Here is a 17,866-nt window from a genome sequence, read left to right as displayed (position 1 = left end):
CTGACATTTATTTTTCCATGCAGCATACTGTTAGTTTACTGCATGGAAAAATTATGTTGTGATACTCCTACAGGTAAACAAATTTGACAAAAACAAAGCTGGAATGAAATTTTTGATGAATTATAGTATTATGCAATTTTACATGTGCGCACACACACACACACACACGTCATTCTGTTTGGGACTCGCTTGAAGACAATGGGTGGAATTTATCACTGTGAAGCTTTATTTAGTGGAATTCCCAGGTGGAATTCAGTGGAATCCCCAGGTGTGATGTTACTGGCAAGGCAGAATCACAAATGGTGTGGTCAGTGTGCACCAAATCAGTAGTCGGTAATAGCTAGTATGTAAAATGGAAATAAATATTGAACAGATAAAAAGGTACAATGACAAGACAAATTCAACATTTGTCACAGCAACCAGTAGAATTCATGAAAGTAAACTTCATTTCTTAGCATACATCCAGGGTAATGGAATGTGCAGTATATTGGTGGAATGAAGTAAGAGTAAGATTTAATGACTGGGTCATAGTTGGAAATTCAGAAATACCACATATTATCTCATGTTATTTCCTTAAAAATATTTTTATTTACACTCATATGAGACCAACACATATTCTAAATAATCAAATATTTTTAAATAATTTTAAATGTAACCACTGAAAGCACTGTATACTTTTACAAAACTGTACATTCCATGAATATATAATCAAATATATTTTATTATAACATGACAACTATACTGTACATTATTACCTCTTCCTTCTTGTAATAGTTTTCTTGTAAATATAATCATCTCTATAAAACAGGGAGCTGTAGCTTTTTCAATACATGACTTTTAGAGACTAAACAGATTAATTAAATGTTGCTTTAAAATAATGTCAACCCATTACTTCCCAGAGTCCTTGCAGTGTGAAGCCATCTTTTAGTTTTTCTATGGCGAGCCCCAACTCTTCAGAAAAAACAGGCTCACGGTCCTGTTGCTTTTTTTCAGGAAATGAGGAAGAGAGGAAATGAAAGAAAACGAAGGTTAATACTGTATAATCAATTAGGCCATTAGGAACTAACACACTATTAAGTTTTCACAAAAATATATATGAAACCTTACCTTATTTCCATCAGCAAAATAAGCCTACAACAGAAAAGTAAAAAAAAATTCAAAACCTTAAAAAGTAGTTGTCTAAGGGTGCTATGTAATGTTAGTCATACTCAAAGCAGACCCACTGAAATCAGTGGGCCTACAATTAACATTATATATCATCTTAAATATTTTAATTATAAACAGCACAACCTTGTGTATGCCTACTGAGAAGCCCCACTGAGTTCTATGGGGCTTATTCCCAGGTAACTGGATAGTACTGGAGCCTAAGAATTGAACATTTGTTAATTCAAACACAGACATCAAGTAACTCAGTTCAATTAAATACTTTTGGATCTAATTACCTAATTATCTGTTATATCTGCAGTGGTTATTAAAACCATGTACTGCCATTTTGTTTCATTTCCCCCTTATTCAGTATGAGTAACTCCATCTTACACTCTATCAAATAAAAGAAAAATCTCTTCACTCTGACAGATTTATAAAATATAGTATTAAACAAAGTATTTTTTTCTGCCAGTTTTCAACTGCCAGTTTTCTGCCAGCTTGTTTAAACACAAAGGAAATGCTTTGATCATACATAACCTACAGGAATTGTGAGCAGTAATTAAAACAGCTTTTTTCATTTTGATACACCACACTGAAACAGAAGTCAGGACTGTTGATTATTTCAACAGCATTAACACTCTTAAGAAATGTGTTCTAGTGTCATCTTTGGTGACTGTCAAACAAAGAGTGAAATATTCATATGAGAAAGTTATTCACATTTCTTTCCTTAATGAAGTAAGGAACCCAAAGGTGCTTAGCAACTCACCAGATATTTGAAGGCATACTGAAGAGGTAGAAGATATGTGATAGCATTTTGATCTTTGAAAAATCCAGTGTGATTGTAATAGATGTATTGTCACAGGTGCTCACTATACTGTGCAAGGGACTTCTGCCTGTGCTACAGGATTTCCCCTTCCTGCTCCCAAGGGTCTCTGGAATTAAGGTGACTTTTAATGGACCTCAGAAGTTTTATTTTGTTTGTCTTTTACAGGGCAAAAAATAATCATGTGTATTCTTATCACTTCATGCAGCTGGACCACAAGAACAGTATAGTTTCAAAGGGATTGCCAGCTGAAATGGAGCCACTCGGTTTAATCACAAACTCAAATGAGTATGAAACATGCAGGTGAGCAAGATATAACCTACTGCAGGTAGTCTCCCATTCTTCACGACCAAGAATTTCTCTGCGAAATATAGGGTTGGACCCAGAGATGAATGGAACTCCATGCAGTGGGGTTTTCCTGGCCATTACCCACCCACCCACCCCGCTCTAGTCCTCCATTACCAAAAAACCACCTGCTCCCAAGTGTCAAGGGACCCTCTGAAAGAAGAAGAGGAGGAATTTGGATTTGATATCCTGCTTTATCACTACCCGAAGGAGTCTCAAAGCGGATAACATTCTCCTTTCCCTTCCTCCAATGTGGGATTGAGTACAGGGGCTTTGGAAGCACAGGAACCAATTTGGTGGGGCTGCCTTTCACAAGCAGAAGTCCCTCTGTGCTTGCACTAGGCATATTTGGATGCATTCCACAAAGTTTTGTAATCTTCCCATAGGATCAGAAACATTAAGCGATGCGCACCCTGACCCTGTAGGTCAGAAGGAAGCTATGCTGGGCCAGTCACAGTAAGCCATAAGTCACGGCTTATCATAAATGCTGTCCAATCACTTCCACGTCTCTCTCCCATAATGCAAGTGGGAGGATCAAGCCACAAGGTTTACCGTGATATCTGAAATGGGGATCATGGTTTTTTCTTGGCTTGTCAATTATGGTTTGTCAGGGAGAGAAGCCAAGCTTTGCCGCTTGATCATCCCACACACACTAGAGCAGGAGTGAAGTGGAAGTGATCAGGCAGCATTTACAGTAAGCCATTAACTGTGATTTGCGGTGATGTGTGAATTGCGTCACAGAGTTCAGGGGGGGGGGTCAAAGTATGCACAGGACTAGATAATTTAAGGTAAATCAACAGAGGATTATTATTTTTCTGTAGAACCTTACCACAAAAGCATCTGTCTGCTCATCTGCCTCAATCTCTACATCATCCTGTATTTGTTCCACAGTCAGATCTTCTAGCTGCTGAGGCTGAAAATTAATAAATGAAAGAAAACACTTTAAAATCTAATCTTTAAATCTTGTTAAGTAAATAGTAGCTAGTTTAATTTCTATAAATCGTATTTTAAAAATAGGAATACCTTTTCTTCCATTTCGTAATCTACGCCAAATATAGGATTAACTGAAAAGACTTGATGCAATGATTTTATTTCTTTTGCTGTTCCCTCTAGTTTTTCCACTGGGTCAATCTTAAATCCAAGCACATAACCACCAGTCTATAAGAGAGTATATGTTGAAAGAAAACATATCCGATTGTTATCCCACAGTATGATGACCCAAATTCAGTAAAACCATTTTGGCTGAAATTGTGCCACAAAATGTTACACTGTATCAACGATAAGCCACAGTTTTATTAGGAAGATGAGGCAAAGCATTATCAATGTGAATCATGCTCAAGTATTTAAACCATTCAGATACATTGAAGCAATACAACATGTATATTAAATAAATATAGCAATTAGCGGGGCTTTGCAGTGTGTTACATGTTCATTATTAGTCATCATATTTTTATGAATGGCTATAATTGTAAATATAGTGTTACAAAAACAACGGAACAATTCCAGGTTGACAGCTATTTTTAAGTACTAATCTCAACTGTGCCATGTGGAAAGTAATCAGCAATGACACATTCAAAATTGCGTTTCTAAAGCTATTTATTCACAAACAGTTCTACTCCCAAGAACTACTAAGGAGCAAATCATTTCAAGACTCTAAACTTTTACAGGGGCACAGAACTCAAAAATAGCAAGTGACCAAGCTGATATGCTGGTGTCTCATTCAGAGATTTGATTAGTCACCTGGTGCTCATTTATCATAGTCATTATTCTGTGAACTCATAACTAAGCTCTTCAGATTGAAAAGATCATACTACCATGACATCCTAATCAAAGCAGCAACTTCCTCAGGAATAAATACCACCAAGTATAGGTGCTTGATTGAAGATGTTTTAGAAATGTCTTAATGGAGTTTTGTATGGAATGATTAAAAAAACTGAAGGAAGTACAATACACTGAGTTCTTACCGCCTGAGAACTCTCAATGACAAGTGCCAAGCCAAATTTTGAGTCTCTGATCTTTACTGAACGCTGGTTGAAAAGAAAAAACAAACAAAAAAATTGCCTGTTAAAAAGAATGACTGAAATATGACTCCTTAATAGAATTAACTGAAATTACTGACACTGACTCCATGAATTACTCTCTTTCCAGTCACTTGTAATTATAAACGCACATGAATTTTTAGTGGAGAAGAACACTGAGAACATTGAAAAGTTGGAAAATATCTTATCTGGAAACTTTGATAAGAATTCTTTTCATATGCCTCTGACAAAAAACAACTATAATGCTCCGCTAGCAGCACTGGCGAAATACCATGGAAACAATATAAACTGACCAATGTTTAAAAAAACTAGTGTACCATAGTGGTAAAGAGTGTGAGCTATGAGCTGAATTCCTCAGTACAGAGAAAATGCTATTGGCCTGATGCAAAGACGTATGTGAATCTGACTATAGATTTTGGAGGTGGAATATCCTCCATTTTCTCTCTATGAGCCTAAAAGCTGACCAAACACAAAGTTTTGTCCATCCATGTATTTCTGCATAAGCACTGCCTAATAAGGAAATATTAGATAATGCATGTCATGGCAAACTTATCCAGGACAAGTCTCTAACACCAAAGACACTGTACCCCTTCCACCATCATCCAGCTAAAAGACCATTCACTTCAACCACCAGAGGAAATACATACTGTAAACCCACAACTTATGCACATTTAACTTGTGCACATTCAGCTCTATGTGCTTTGCAAATTTAAAAATTAAAACTAAAAAGGGGGTGGGCATCTGGGAAAAAGAGACTTTGGCAGTCCCACCCGCCATTGAACCCTATGTGTTTTGACCATACACAATTTTGGCTTTAGGCACAATCCCTGAAATGTAACCCCCCATGCAAGTTGCAGGCTGACTCTATGTACTTCTAAGATTTATCAGCTTTGTCAAGTATATATTAATATCCATTGACACTTGCCAAAAATTCCATAGTATTTCTTTGGAAATTATATATACAACAATTAAAATAAGGTAACCCATATTAATATTTAGGCAAAAATGTTGTGCTGTTATTGTACTTACAATTTGTAGATATGGGATACTGACATTAAAGCTGTCATTCATATTAGCATGCCAAACTACTCTTACATTTGTAACAAAAAAGGTACCCAGATTTCCCTAGGAAAGAGAGAAATTATAATTAGTTGGTACTAGTCTTCTATAACACTATATTAGGTCCCACTGCATTTAAAATGTAAAGAGAATAGCATTTTTTATTTACTAAAATTCACATTTAAATACAAAATCCATTGGTGAAAATCTTACTGCAGCAAACCAGGGTTGAACCATAGTACAATAAGCTTTCCATTGCATCTACAGGACTCAAAATAATATACCATTCAAGTTCAATGGTATGCAAGACACATATGCCAAAGTTAAAATAGCAGTATACAAAAATAACTTTTTGCTCTGCAATATTGCATTTGTGTCTATTTTCACACACTAAAATAGTCACCTGTCAGGGGTTTAGGAGCAGAGGCAAGGGCAAGGGAGGAAACAGAGAGCGAAGGGGAGGAGGCAGAAGAAAAGATGAGTGATGACGACGACCCGAGATCTCCGAGTCTTTCCAGTGAATCAGAGGATTCACAGAAAGGAGCACCAGTAGCCAGGGCAAGGGGGGAGTCTAGGGGGGCACCCCAGGAAGATAGAGCCAGAGGGGACTCAGAGGAGAGCAGTTGGAAATCGGGACCAGCGTCACCGCCAGAGAGCAGGGAAGAGGAAGGGAGCCAGGGGGCAAGCGCCGGCAGCTCACAACAGGAGGGAGGGCACGAGTCAGGAGTGGCCACACCTCCATCGGGGAGCGAAGAGACGGTTAGACGGAAGGTGGAAGGTTGGGCGCGCGCGCCAAGTTCAAATGCACAGGAAGGCGGCGCAGTAGGCAGCCCGGAAAGGGAGCCAGGTCCTAAAGCCCGGCGCAAGGAGACAGGAGGGTCCGGGGGGTCAGCGTCAGAAGAATCCCGGAGGGAGGAGACCCCGGGGGGCAGAGGGACCCAGAGGAGAACAGTCAGGCGGAAAAGGTGGAGCAGGGCGAGGATATTAAGTTGGTGTACAAGGGGCGGAGATTCAGACGGAGCTTCGCCGATCTAGCTACTAGACGTAGAGTTGCACGCAGCAGCTTGAGAATGGAAACTGTAACTCAATAAAGACTTTTACTTAATGATCGCTGGCTAGCGTGATCCTCTGTGAGCTAGGATCTTCAAGCAGCTCTGACATCCCCACACTCTGTTTCACATGCCAAATGAATATGGGTTGCATCTTGAGAAATGCAAGACGAAGGAAACTTGTGGAAGTAAACTTCCCACCTTATGCAGTAGCCTTGTAAATGTTTCTCCTCAGGAACAGGGACCCTCTGAAATGGGGTGGGGTGAGATACAGAGAACTCTGGAAGATGGGTGGACTGATTGAAACTGGGCAGAATCAACTTGTACCAGGATAGCTCTACTTTCCTAAGATGGTTCTGACCAATTTTGGTTAATTTCCCTCTCCTCCAGCAGCTCCTTGTGACTCAGTCAACACCACAATGGAGGGTCCCCTGAACCACAATGAACACCACAATGGAGGGTCCCCTGAACCTCAGGAGTGTCTTTTGGGGATTGGAGGACAGGACATTAGAGTGGGCAGGGAAGTCCCCTACTGTGAGCTTCCTTCCACTCACGGTTCTCAGGAAACAGCCTTATGAAATTCAAGTAATATGACAGAACTTGCACATAAATATTAAAGAGCTAAGAATATTCCGCTGAACCTCAGTGCCATGTATTTTTCAAGTAGTCAGTTTCACAAGGTGGTAACAGAACATCTTTGTCAGATTTTGCAGGAAAGGTTTTAAAAAAATCACATTCTTAATTTCAGTTTATGAATATATCACACTGTACCTGATCACTAGATAAATTCCAGACACCATTTATTTTGTCATATACTTGTTCTTTGGGTAACAATCTCAACTGCTTGTTTTGAATTAATGCACATCTCAGCTTAAGCTCACGGTACATTTTTGAAGTTTCATAAGCTCTAGGAATAATAAAACACGGTTTCAAACAATGATAAAAATGGGGGAGAAATATTTATACTCCTCACCTAACCAATTTGCCTCCTCTAACTTGAGCAACATGGAAGTAATTATGCCAGAGATTCTTGAGTTTAGCTTGAAGGGAAACCTCCACAATGGGATGCCCTTCCTCAATAAGATCCTTTATCCTAAAAAGCCATTTATCTGCCCATCCTGAGAATATTCTTATCTTGAAATATAAGGGTTGCTCTGTGTATTTGCATACATATGCACGCCAATCCCAAATTATTACCACTTCCTCACTGAACAAAATATATGCAAACCTTTCATTCTAACATTCATTGATTATATGGCATATGCAACTAAACCAACTAACTTCATTAGGATTGTGCTTCAGCAAGCATTTCCTGCTTCTGTGCAAGACTAACACTTTTTAAAATAAAAAAAGCTCAAGTACCTGTGTACAGCAATAACAGAGGCAAAAAGTCTGGGGCTTCCAGGAACCACATTTGTAAATATGAATTCAAAACGTGTATTGTTACATTTGGTTAATATATAAAGTGCTTCTGTCTGGCCTCTTAATTTCTGTAAGAGAAAAGATTTATAAGATTTAGTATATTAATACTGCAGTTTCCAAAAGAAATTAACAATCTTAATATTTATGTATTCTCAGTATAATCGGAAACCAGTAACAATTTCCAGGGTGGCAGCCATGTTAGTCTGTTGCAGCAAAAGTGTCTTCTCACACTTTAAAAACTAATCAATTGCTACAAGCTTTTGCATAGCAGAGCCCACTTTATTAGATTCAGGAATTTATTACCCTAATCAAGATAAAAGGGTTTTTATACCACTACTAGTATTAATTAAGTAATTAATTGAGGTTTGTTTGGAACTGTTTGCCTTTTACCACAAGTATTAATTAACTTACCAGTGCCAGGATATCTGTGTTACACTCAACACTACTTCGTGAATGTTCACTTTACTTATTCTGCATATACTTATTTTGTAGACATAGTTGTATCTATCTAAGTCAAATTCAGAGGACACCCACTGAAATCAACTGGTCACTCTGAATATGACTTAGCTGAATACAACCCCTAAGCTTTAAATGTTGTAGGCTGTATTTTTCTGCATTTCATTTCTCTCCTACTTTACTGCTTACACATTTTTTCTCTCTACACACATTCTGCCAACTTAGCTGGCAATGAAGGAGCTAATGAAGTAGACTTTTGTCCAAAGGTTTATACCATAATAAAGTCATTAGCCCTTAAGGTGTCACAAGGCTTTTTGTTGCTTTTGAAATTCATAAGACTTGCTGACAATTAAATGTTTTTTAGAAGAAGTGGGAAATCATGTCATTTGACGAGAGCACGTTATATATTTCAAAATATGCTCTAATTCAAAATTTGTTTTGTAAACTCACCGAGTTAGCAGTTCTTGTTGTTGTGCTTACAAAACAATTGTAGCCAACAGCTAAGGAATCAGGGAAAACAAAAACAGTATTGTTAAAGATGTCATTGAATATCTCGAGATACAGTGGTGCTTCGCAAGACGAAAATAATCCGTTCCGCGAGTCTCTTCGTATAGCGGTTTTTTCGTCTTGCGAAGCAACCCTATTAGCGGATTAGCGCTATTAGCGGCTTAGCGGCTATTAAAGGCTTAGCAGCTAAAAGGCTATTAGCGGCTTAGCGGCTTAGAAAAAGGGGGGGAGCGGAAAAAAATCGGAACACTCGCAAGACGTTTTCATCTTGCGAAGCAAGCCCATAGGGAAATTCGTCTTGCGAAGCAGCTCAAAAACGGAAAACCCTTTCGTCTAGCGGGTTTTCCGTCTTGCGAGGCATTCGTCTTGCGGGGCACCACTGTATCTGCCTGCTATATATTGTTGTCTGGAATAGAAAATTGCCCAAATTAAACTTAACCCGGTGTGCTAGTTGATTCCAATACAAGGGTTCCCGCTAGCACAACAGGTCTTCCCCCCTCTCCACCCCACCTCCACCAAATCTGCTCTGGAGGATCAGGATAAATCTCAGAACAGCCCAAAGGGGAAGGAGAGGGAGGTATTTCCATCTGGCAAGCAGAGATGCTTGCTCTGAAGGAATGATCAGAAGAGCCCACCATTAAATTGAATTCCTCCTAATGAAATCACTGTGTGACAGCTATGTACTAACTGTAGTTGCAGGAATACGTGCTGCTACTATAATAGTAAATTGATTCACAGGTAAACCCAACTAAATTAAACTAAACCTACTCCCAGGTAATTGTTTATACCACTGCAGTCTAATGAGACTTGCTTCCAATAACCAGAGGCTGCAATTTTTCCAGTGCTTATTTTTCCATGGAACATTTTCTGTTTCATAGTAACAATGAACAGATGCCAAAACAGTTTTAGCCAAGTTTGGCACCTTCAGTATTTTTGTTTTTGTTTACTAAATACAAGTAAAAAAAGCAGGCTAATCACTGTCTAGGGCAGGGTGGTCCAACACGTGGCCCAAGGGGCACATGTGGCCCTCAATGCCTTTTTGGTGGCCCTCAGCAACATTTGATGGGCCCCCCACAGTCCTTGTGCTGCCTTCCCAAAGCCAGGGGAAATAAAATTTTGGCCTCGCTCCTATTCCTCTGGGTGCAACAAGGCAGTGTGGAGCCTGCAGATTCTATGTCAAAGTACTCTTGAGACCCACTTGGAAAGAAAAGTTGGGTCACCCTGCTGTAGGGCATAAGAAATTTTCCAGGAACCCCACAGCATTGCTTGCTTTTGAGAAGACACGTGCATAGTTGTTTATCTCCAAAACTTTTATTTTACTTTTCAATTGAAAAACCTTACAACACACACACAAACACACATACAAAGACAGTTCCTTCCCTCAGGGTAACAATCCAAAAAGACATGACACAAAAGGAAAATGGATCGGGAAGGAGGAAAAAATAAGCAATCTCAGGTGCAAGAGCTTAGTTTCAAGTCCTTTCAATGACCAGTCGGCAGTGGAAAAGTTCAAGAAGAAGAAGTGCCAATGTATCTGAGCACACTGTTAAGAGTGGACTTCTTGAAGCTTGATGTAGTGGCTGCTGCCAGAGGATAGTTAATCCTGGTGTCAGAGTTTTCTTATATAAGAGATGTATGGTGCAGACCTACCTCCCCACCCAAGCTAAGTCTATCCATGGTCTCAGGTCCCAACCCACATTTGTCCACAATTAACTACATGTTTACAAAAAGCTAAGCTACCACAAATTCTATTTATATGAACAGAATTAACATCACTTTGAAGAATACTATTTGTTAGCAGGTAACTGTATCTTACTAGACTAGATATACTGTAGAAAAACAGCTTAAGAGCTAAGCTAACATGCCCTTGATAAAGAGCATGAGCAAATAAGAACAGCCTGAAAAATTTCTGCCCACCTAGTTTTATAACCCAGTAAAGGGCAAACCAAGTTTCTGGTTGCCAGCACACTGGACCTGAAAGGAGGCTGGCCACAGTACGTCATCCTTATTTATAATTTTTTAATATTGTATCAGTCTGAAAGTTGTCCAACATTTAAAGTTAGTAGTGTGATGAGTCATATGCTGAATCAGAACGCTTTTTAGATGAAGTGACCTTAGGAAGTATGAAACACTGTGTGCTCCCCACAAAGAAAATAGACAATTGCAGTGTGAGTTGGTAAGGGACAATGCAAAGTCTGCAAGGCTTTCTTATTTTCAAGAATGCCAGGTATACCTAAGGAGAGTTAGAATTTTCAGTATTTTCCAGAATGTTTTGAGAACATTTACCAATGCATTGTTTACACAGGAATAATTATGTCAATTCTAACTACTAATACAAAGATAGTATACATAACGTTAATAGAGTGGTGAAGGTTACAGTAAAACCAGAGCCTTCCACTCTGATCCTAATGGTGTTTCACAGCTCTGAAACTATTGGGACTTACTTTCAAGCATATGCACTTAACACTGGGGTGTAAATGTCTCTCTTTGAAACAGCAGCAGTACCAGGTAAGGGAGAAAAGCTTTTGATTGACCAGTTATTTTTTAAAATGGTATAGAAACAAAGGAAGGGATACTTACAGAGGTTGACTCTAGGCAATACAATGGAGTGCCAAATAATTCTCAAGTTTGTTACCAAAAGTCTGCCTGGAAATTTAAAAAAAGGGGGGGGGATCACAGGATAATTTATTGCAAAATTATTCTAATAGTAGACAGCCAGAAAACTCAAAGGCTACCCTACTCAATACTATGTACTCGGGTCAGGATCTTCTACACCCAGTATCCCCCATCCATTTATTAATGTCATATATATATAACAAACAAGTGGGATGTGCAACAAAACGTGGAGCACTCCTGTCCTGGGTTTCAGCTAGCCATGACCTTCTTTAATATACTCCATTCCAGCCCCACCACATTTTTGGTTTTTTCTCCCAAGGAGCCAGCTTTTGATTCTGTGGTCACTTGGCTTGCTCAGTTTGTGACGCTTTTGTACTACTGCAAATCTAACAATCTCCACAAGCCTACTGATACCTCTTGTGCATGGATGGTGATATTTTGACTACATAAAGATTCCCACTCAGAGAATGAGTTTACTATTTGGGGTAGGGTCATTGCTCAGTGGTAGAACATCTCCTTTGCATCTGGAAGGTCCCAAGTTCAACTCCCAGCAACTCCAAGTAGCACTGGGAGAGAACCCGGACTGAAACGTTAGAGAGCCAGTTACCGTAAACAGCAATAGGCCAATGCTCAATAGGCTAATGGTCTGAGTCAGTATAAGGCAGATTCCTATTTTCCTATGCAGAATTCCAAGAATAATAACCCATTAAAATCTGCTGTACAAGAAAATAAGCAGAAATGAGTGAACTGCAACTATATTAGAAAAAGAGATTGGGCAAGCAAACTACCGCAACCAAGTCAAAATCTTTCAGGACCTACATACTATCTAAGATCTGCAGGAGGGGACAAAAGGGAGCTGATACTACATAAATCACAAGGAAGGGATATAAAGGCAAGTTATAAATATTTATAATTAATAAATAAATACACATGGCGATCTTGGACATCTGCACTGACACATCATCGTAATCTCTAATAATAGCAAACTCAGGTGGCCCAGTGCCAATCACTTGGGAAGCAAAATGCTGCAATCCAAAAATAAGGTCATGGCTTCTACATATGTTGGGAATCCCCCAGGCATGCAGAAGAACACACATTTGTGAAACAATAAAATAACGCTGGGCGGAAGGTGGGAAATAACCCTCCAAAAACTGCCTGACAAGAACCTGCAAACTTTTAGCTTGGAACAGAGTGCTGGTAGCACTTGAGAAAGAGGGAGAAAGGGTCAATAGAAACCAGAAGTTGTACCTTTCTCTCCATTGTTTCCTTTGGTGTCTTCAATAGGATCCAAACAGTCAATGAGAACTTCTCCTGGTCTCATTTTCATTTGCCTATAACAATATTGCATGTTAAGTTGCTGCTTCAGCCCTTGGTTTTCTTCTATTTAGGTAAACCAGTAATATCCCAATGAAACATTTTGGGACCATAATGCTCACCATGCACATACACAAATCCAAGATCTATAATGACTTTGGAATAAACTTGTCTTCTCCCTAACCAAAGAGAGTCATCTTTCCAAATGAAACACTAATTGAAATGGCAGAGTTGTGCAATGACATTCACCTATCTGCTTTTTGCATTACTTCTCATGAGTACTGAAAATGTTAATCAAATGTTTTAACTGTAGATTCCAATCAAAGTACAGTGGTACCCCGCAAGACGAACGCCTCGCGAGACGAAAAACTCGCAAAACGAAAGGTTTTTTCGTTTTCGAGTTGCCTCGCAAGACGAATTTCCCTATGGGCTTGCTTCGCAAAACGAAGCTTGCCCCGGGGACAGCGGGTCTTCTCTTTTGAAGCAAGCGGCTGCGGGGAGATCGCTTCTCCCCACCGCCCCTTGCTTCAAAAGAGGTCCGGGGGCAGCGGGAAGCGCTCCCGCTGCCCCCGGACCTCTTTTGAAGCAAGCGGCTGCGCTTCTCCCCGCAGCCGCTTGCTTCAAAAGAGGTCCCGGACCTCTTTTGAAGCAAGCGGCTGCGGAGAGAAGGGATCTCCCCGCAGCCGCTTGCTTCAAAAGAGGTCCCCGACCTCTTTTGAAGCAAGCGGCTGCGGAGAGAAGGGATCTCCCCGCAGCCGCTTGCTTCAAAAGAGGTCCCCGACCTCTTTTGAAGCAAGCGGCTGCGGGGAGATCCCTTCTCTCCGCAGCCGCTTGCTTCAAAAGAGGTCCGGGGGCAGCGGGAGCGCTTCCCGCTGCCCCCGGACCTCTTTTGAAGCAAGGGGCGGTGGGGAGAAGCGATCTCCCCGTGCTCCGAAGCCGGGCGGGGGGGTGGGAACACCTGCCCCAGCCACCCCGCTTCGGAAGGCTGCTCCGAAGCGGGGTGGGGGGGGCGGGAGCACCTGCCCCAGCCGCCGGGCTTCGTAGCGCTGCTGCGAAGCCGGGCGGGGGGTGGGAACACCTGCCCCAGCCACCCCGCTTCGTAACGCTGCTCCAAAGCGGGGTGGGGGGGGCGGGAGCACCTGCCCCAGCCGCCGGGCTTCGTAGCGCTGCTGCGAAGCCGGGCGGGGGGTGGGAACACCTGCCCCAGCCACCCCGCTTCGGAACGCTGCTCCGAAGCGGGGTGGGGGGGGGAGCACCTGCCCCAGCCGCCGGGCTTCGTAGCGCTGCTGCGAAGCCGGGCGGGGGGTGGCAACACCTGCCCCAGCCACCCCGCTTCGGAACGCTGCTCCGAAGCGGGGTGGGGGGGGCGGGAGCACCTGCCCCAGCCGCCGGGCTTCGTAGCGCTGCTGCGAAGCCGGGCGGGGGGTGGGAACACCTGCCCCAGCCACCCCGCTTCGGAACGCTGCTCCGAAGCGGGGTGGGGGGGCGGGAGCACCTGCCCCAGCCGCCGGGCTTCGTAGCGCTGCTGCGAAGCCGGGCGGGGGGTGGGAACACCTGCCCCAGCCACCCCGCTTCGGAACGCTGCTCCGAAGCGGGGTGGGGGGGGCGGGAGCACCTGCCCCAGCCGCCGGGCTTCGTAGCGCTGCTGCGAAGCCGGGCGGGGGGTGGGAACACCTGCCCCAGCCACCCCGCTTCGGAACGCTGCTCCGAAGCGGGGTGGGGGGGGGGCGGGAGCACCTGCCCCAGCCGCCGGGCTTCGTAGCGCTGCTGCGAAGCCGGGCGGGGGGGTGGGAACACCTTCTGAAGGCGGGCGGGGGGCGAAAGTCTTTGTCCCCCCTGCCTGCCTTCCCAGGGGCTTTAAAATCGCCCCGGACAGCGGAGGACTTCTCCGCTGTCCGGGCGATCTTAAAATGCTGGCGGGCGGCATTTTAAAATCGCCCCGGACAGCGGAGAAGTCCTCCGCTGTCCGGGGCGATTTTAAAATGCCGCCCGCCAGCATTTTAAGATCGCCCGGACAGCGGAGAAGTCCTCCGCTGTCCCAGGGTTTTTTAAAATGCTGGGGGTGAGAAGAAAAGCCCTTGTCACCCCCCCCCCAGCCTTCAGAAGAGGTCTGGGGACAGACTGTCCCCGGACCTGGTCTGAAGGCGGTTTCCCTAGGAACGCATTAATTGATTTTCAATGCATTCCTATGGGAAACCGTGCATCGCAAGACGAAAAAACCGCAAGACGAAGAGATTTGCGGAACGAATTAATTTCGTCTTGCGAGGCACCACTGTAGTTCCCTGCATGGAGGAATGTGTGATGTCTTGGTAAGCTTGTTTCCATTCTGAAAGAAACAAGTTTATCTTTTTATTTTTTTAAAGTGCTATTAATCCAGCTTGTTATTTAAATAATCCATTGGTAGCCACCAGTGACAAGGAATCACACACAGGTGTGTGCACAGAATACCATGAAGGTGAATGAGCAGCCCAAGTGCTCAGTCCCTTCTCTAGGCACAGGCCAGAAACCAAGCAAGCTGGCAGAGGATGGAAAAACCCCTCTTTCATGCCCATCACAGATATACAGAGGGGCTGCTGGAGGAGGGTAGGGCTCTCTATCCTTCCTCAGTCAATCTCCTTGCCCCCAGAAAGCTAGCAATTTTTTCTGGACTTATTTACGAAGTTGCAATTGGTCACATTGGGCAAGTAGCAATGGTCAGTTCCTAGCCAGCATGACCAGCATAGCCACTCTTTTATCCTCTATGAATTTGTCCCAACACTTAGTCATCACTACATCTCACGGCAGCGAATTCACGCCATCTTGCATCAACAGGCACATGGTACATATTTACAGACCTGGTGAAACAGTTTGTATAAAGTATAACCTGTATAAACAAGTCTAAAATCACGTACTTGTCTGTTCTGTCCAGGCCTGAGGCACCTTTTTCTCCTTAAGTATCAGCCATGGAAAGAGATATTGCTGCAGTTTAGATTGTCAATTTGACCAATTCTCAATTTAAAAAACGACAGGCTACACTTTATCCAGTTTTTTTAAAAAATCTTCATTTGCGTCAGCCACAAGCCACAGCGAAGGAATAAATAAAACCATCTATAGTTAGATGGTTGGCTATACAAAATACGTTCCGAAAAATTACGACCATACAAAGAAAAGAGTTAATAACTGTCCTTGACCGTTTATCCAGTTTGATTTCACTTCTTTATCCCCTTCTTCTTCCAACGAGTCCCTCCCCCAGCCCCACTCATCCTCACAATAACCCTGTGAGCTAGGCTGGGCCTGAGAGACAGTGGTTGTGTGAACGAGAGAAGAGCTAACCCGCAGATCTAATCCGGAGGCTGCGTACAAACCGCATTTTAAGCACATCTCCCCCCTTCAAAAGAATCCTGGGCGCTGTAAATTTTAAGACTCACCGAGTTACAATTCCCAGCAATTCCTGAAAAGTACGACGCCATAATTCTTTTAGGGAGGAACAAATATGCTTCGGACGGGCTTTAAAGGTGTAGGGAAAGTATATAAATTCAATAAATAATATTGATATTGACATAATAATATATCAAGCGCGACTTTTTTGTGTTCAGGAGCGGAGAGGCCGTTGGCGTCCAGGGACCTGAGGAAGCCCGCTTAAGAAATAAAAGAGCCCCGAGAAGAGCCGCGCCCTAGAGAACGTAGGGAACCAAAGACGCGTGTGCGAATCCCGAGTTTTATTTTTAACGGCGAGGGCGGAACCCTCGGCGCCCGCAAGATGGCGCTGACAGGCTTGAAGGAAACGGCGCTCTCCGCTCTCGGGCTCGCGAGGCCCGGAAGAAGCGGCCGCTTTGCCAACGGCTACTTAGCGAGGCCCGGGTCGCGAACTCCCTGTCGCGACGGAGCCGCCCGCGCGGGGGACACAGCGAGAAAGGGAGCCCCCGTTCGCGCGAGAACACTCACTGAGAGGTGATGTCGAAGCGGACGTCCCTGTCCTCCCACAGCGAGTCCGCCGTGGCCGCCATGGTGACCGCCAGGCCCCGTCTCGGCGTCCGTGCGCCGTTCCTTGGCAACCCCCGGACGGGCGCCGGCTGGGGACAAACTTCCTCGGAGCGGCGCGCGAAGAAGCCTGTTGTGCGCATGCTCCGGGCTTCTAGGGCTGTGCGTGCTTTTCTGCTGCAGGCGATCCGCGCTCTCGTTAACGACGCTTGGCGGATCAAATTAGGGATGCCAAGGCGCGCCTGCAGGGTGCATATAGCAAACTGGTTTCCTGGGCCCCTAAGAATGCCAGGCGGCCGAGCCAACCTCCCAGGGCTCTTGCAAGGAGAAAAGTGGGGAGAGCAATAGTGGTATGCCGCCTGGAGTTCCCTGGAGGAAAGGCGGGGTATCAATAATAAACGTTCCATCGAGCCCAGTCGGTGGGATTTGTGCGCGTTGTTTTCTAACAGGACAGTGGCGTAGCGTGGGTTGTCAGCACCCGGGGCAAGGCAAGTAATTTGCGCCCCCTAACCCGTGGATTTGCGCCCCCTAACCCGTGGATTTGCGCCCCCTAACCCTAACCCCCAGATGTTGCGCCCGGTGCGGCCGGCCCCCCCTGCACCCCCCACGCTACGCCACTGTAACAGGATTTTAAAACCTCCTCAGAAAATTTGCCTGGCTGGGACTAGGGATGACGCCCCTTTCGGAGGGAGGGTTATCTCCCAACAGCCAGCCGAAAGATGGTCAAAACCTTACTTATAGGAAGGATTCTGGTGGTCCCTAAATGAACATTCCTTTATTGAAATGATTTAAAATGTTTTCCTTATGTTTTTATAGGGTAATTGCATTTTTCTTCTTTTTGTTTTAATGTTTGGAGGTTTTGTTTTGTTTTTTTAAATAAATGTCAAGTTGTTTTTTAAAATAATTATTTAAACATGTTTTCAGCACCCTTGGGCTACTTGAGGAAAGGCAGGGTATTAAATGTGTTAAATAAAATTAAAATGTCTAGGCTTTCAGAAATTATTATTGCCATGAAATATCACTAAATACTATTATTGTGACAACAGGTATTCTGTTAGTTGGTGGAAAGGTGTGCATGCATATTAAATACAAGTTTGAGAAGCCAGCAACTGCAATATTTTTAAATAATG

At 43.5% G+C, this 17,866-nt stretch overlaps 1 protein-coding gene across 4 annotated transcripts; it reads right to left on the bottom strand.

Moving 5' to 3' along the window:
• Positions 1-565: 565 nt before the first annotated feature.
• On the bottom strand, positions 566-16,842 carry BBS5 (Bardet-Biedl syndrome 5). Of its 4 annotated transcripts, none has more exons than XM_083496882.1 (12): positions 16,701-16,842; positions 12,711-12,793; positions 11,427-11,492; positions 8,790-8,839; positions 7,824-7,951; positions 7,233-7,368; positions 5,383-5,478; positions 4,279-4,341; positions 3,338-3,472; positions 3,144-3,227; positions 1,108-1,131; positions 566-982 (listed from the first exon to the last, which is right to left on the bottom strand). In XM_083496882.1, exons 1-12 carry the CDS (start codon positions 16,760-16,762, stop codon positions 881-883), a joined length of 1,029 nt encoding a protein of 342 aa, XP_083353008.1. In that variant the 5' UTR covers positions 16,763-16,842; the 3' UTR covers positions 566-880. The 4 variants fall into 4 exon arrangements, with proteins under 4 accessions (XP_083353008.1, XP_083353010.1, XP_083353011.1 ...); XM_083496884.1 differs by lacking the exon at positions 16,701-16,842 and adding an exon at positions 16,184-16,578; XM_083496885.1 differs by lacking the exon at positions 16,701-16,842 and adding an exon at positions 15,668-16,166.
• Positions 16,843-17,866: the final 1,024 nt, after the last annotated feature.

Source organism: Podarcis liolepis (assembly GCF_965112155.1).
Source record: "Podarcis liolepis genome assembly, chromosome: 1".
Classification (NCBI taxonomy): Eukaryota; Metazoa; Chordata; class Lepidosauria; order Squamata; family Lacertidae; genus Podarcis; species Podarcis liolepis.
Note: the sequence above shows the minus strand (reverse complement) of the source record. Positions and strands in the feature narration are given on the sequence as shown.

Coding starts and splice junctions, on each gene's coding strand:
- BBS5 (XM_083496884.1), bottom strand. CDS start 16,317: ATGTCAATATCAATATTATTTATTGAATTTATATACTTTCCCTACACC. Junction 8,840..11,426: donor ATTGCCTAGAGTCAACCTCT/GTAAGTATCCCT, acceptor CTGATTCCTTAG/CTGTTGGCTACAATTGTTTT. Junction 983..1,107: donor ATTTTGCTGATGGAAATAAG/GTAAGGTTTCAT, acceptor CCTGAAAAAAAG/CAACAGGACCGTGAGCCTGT.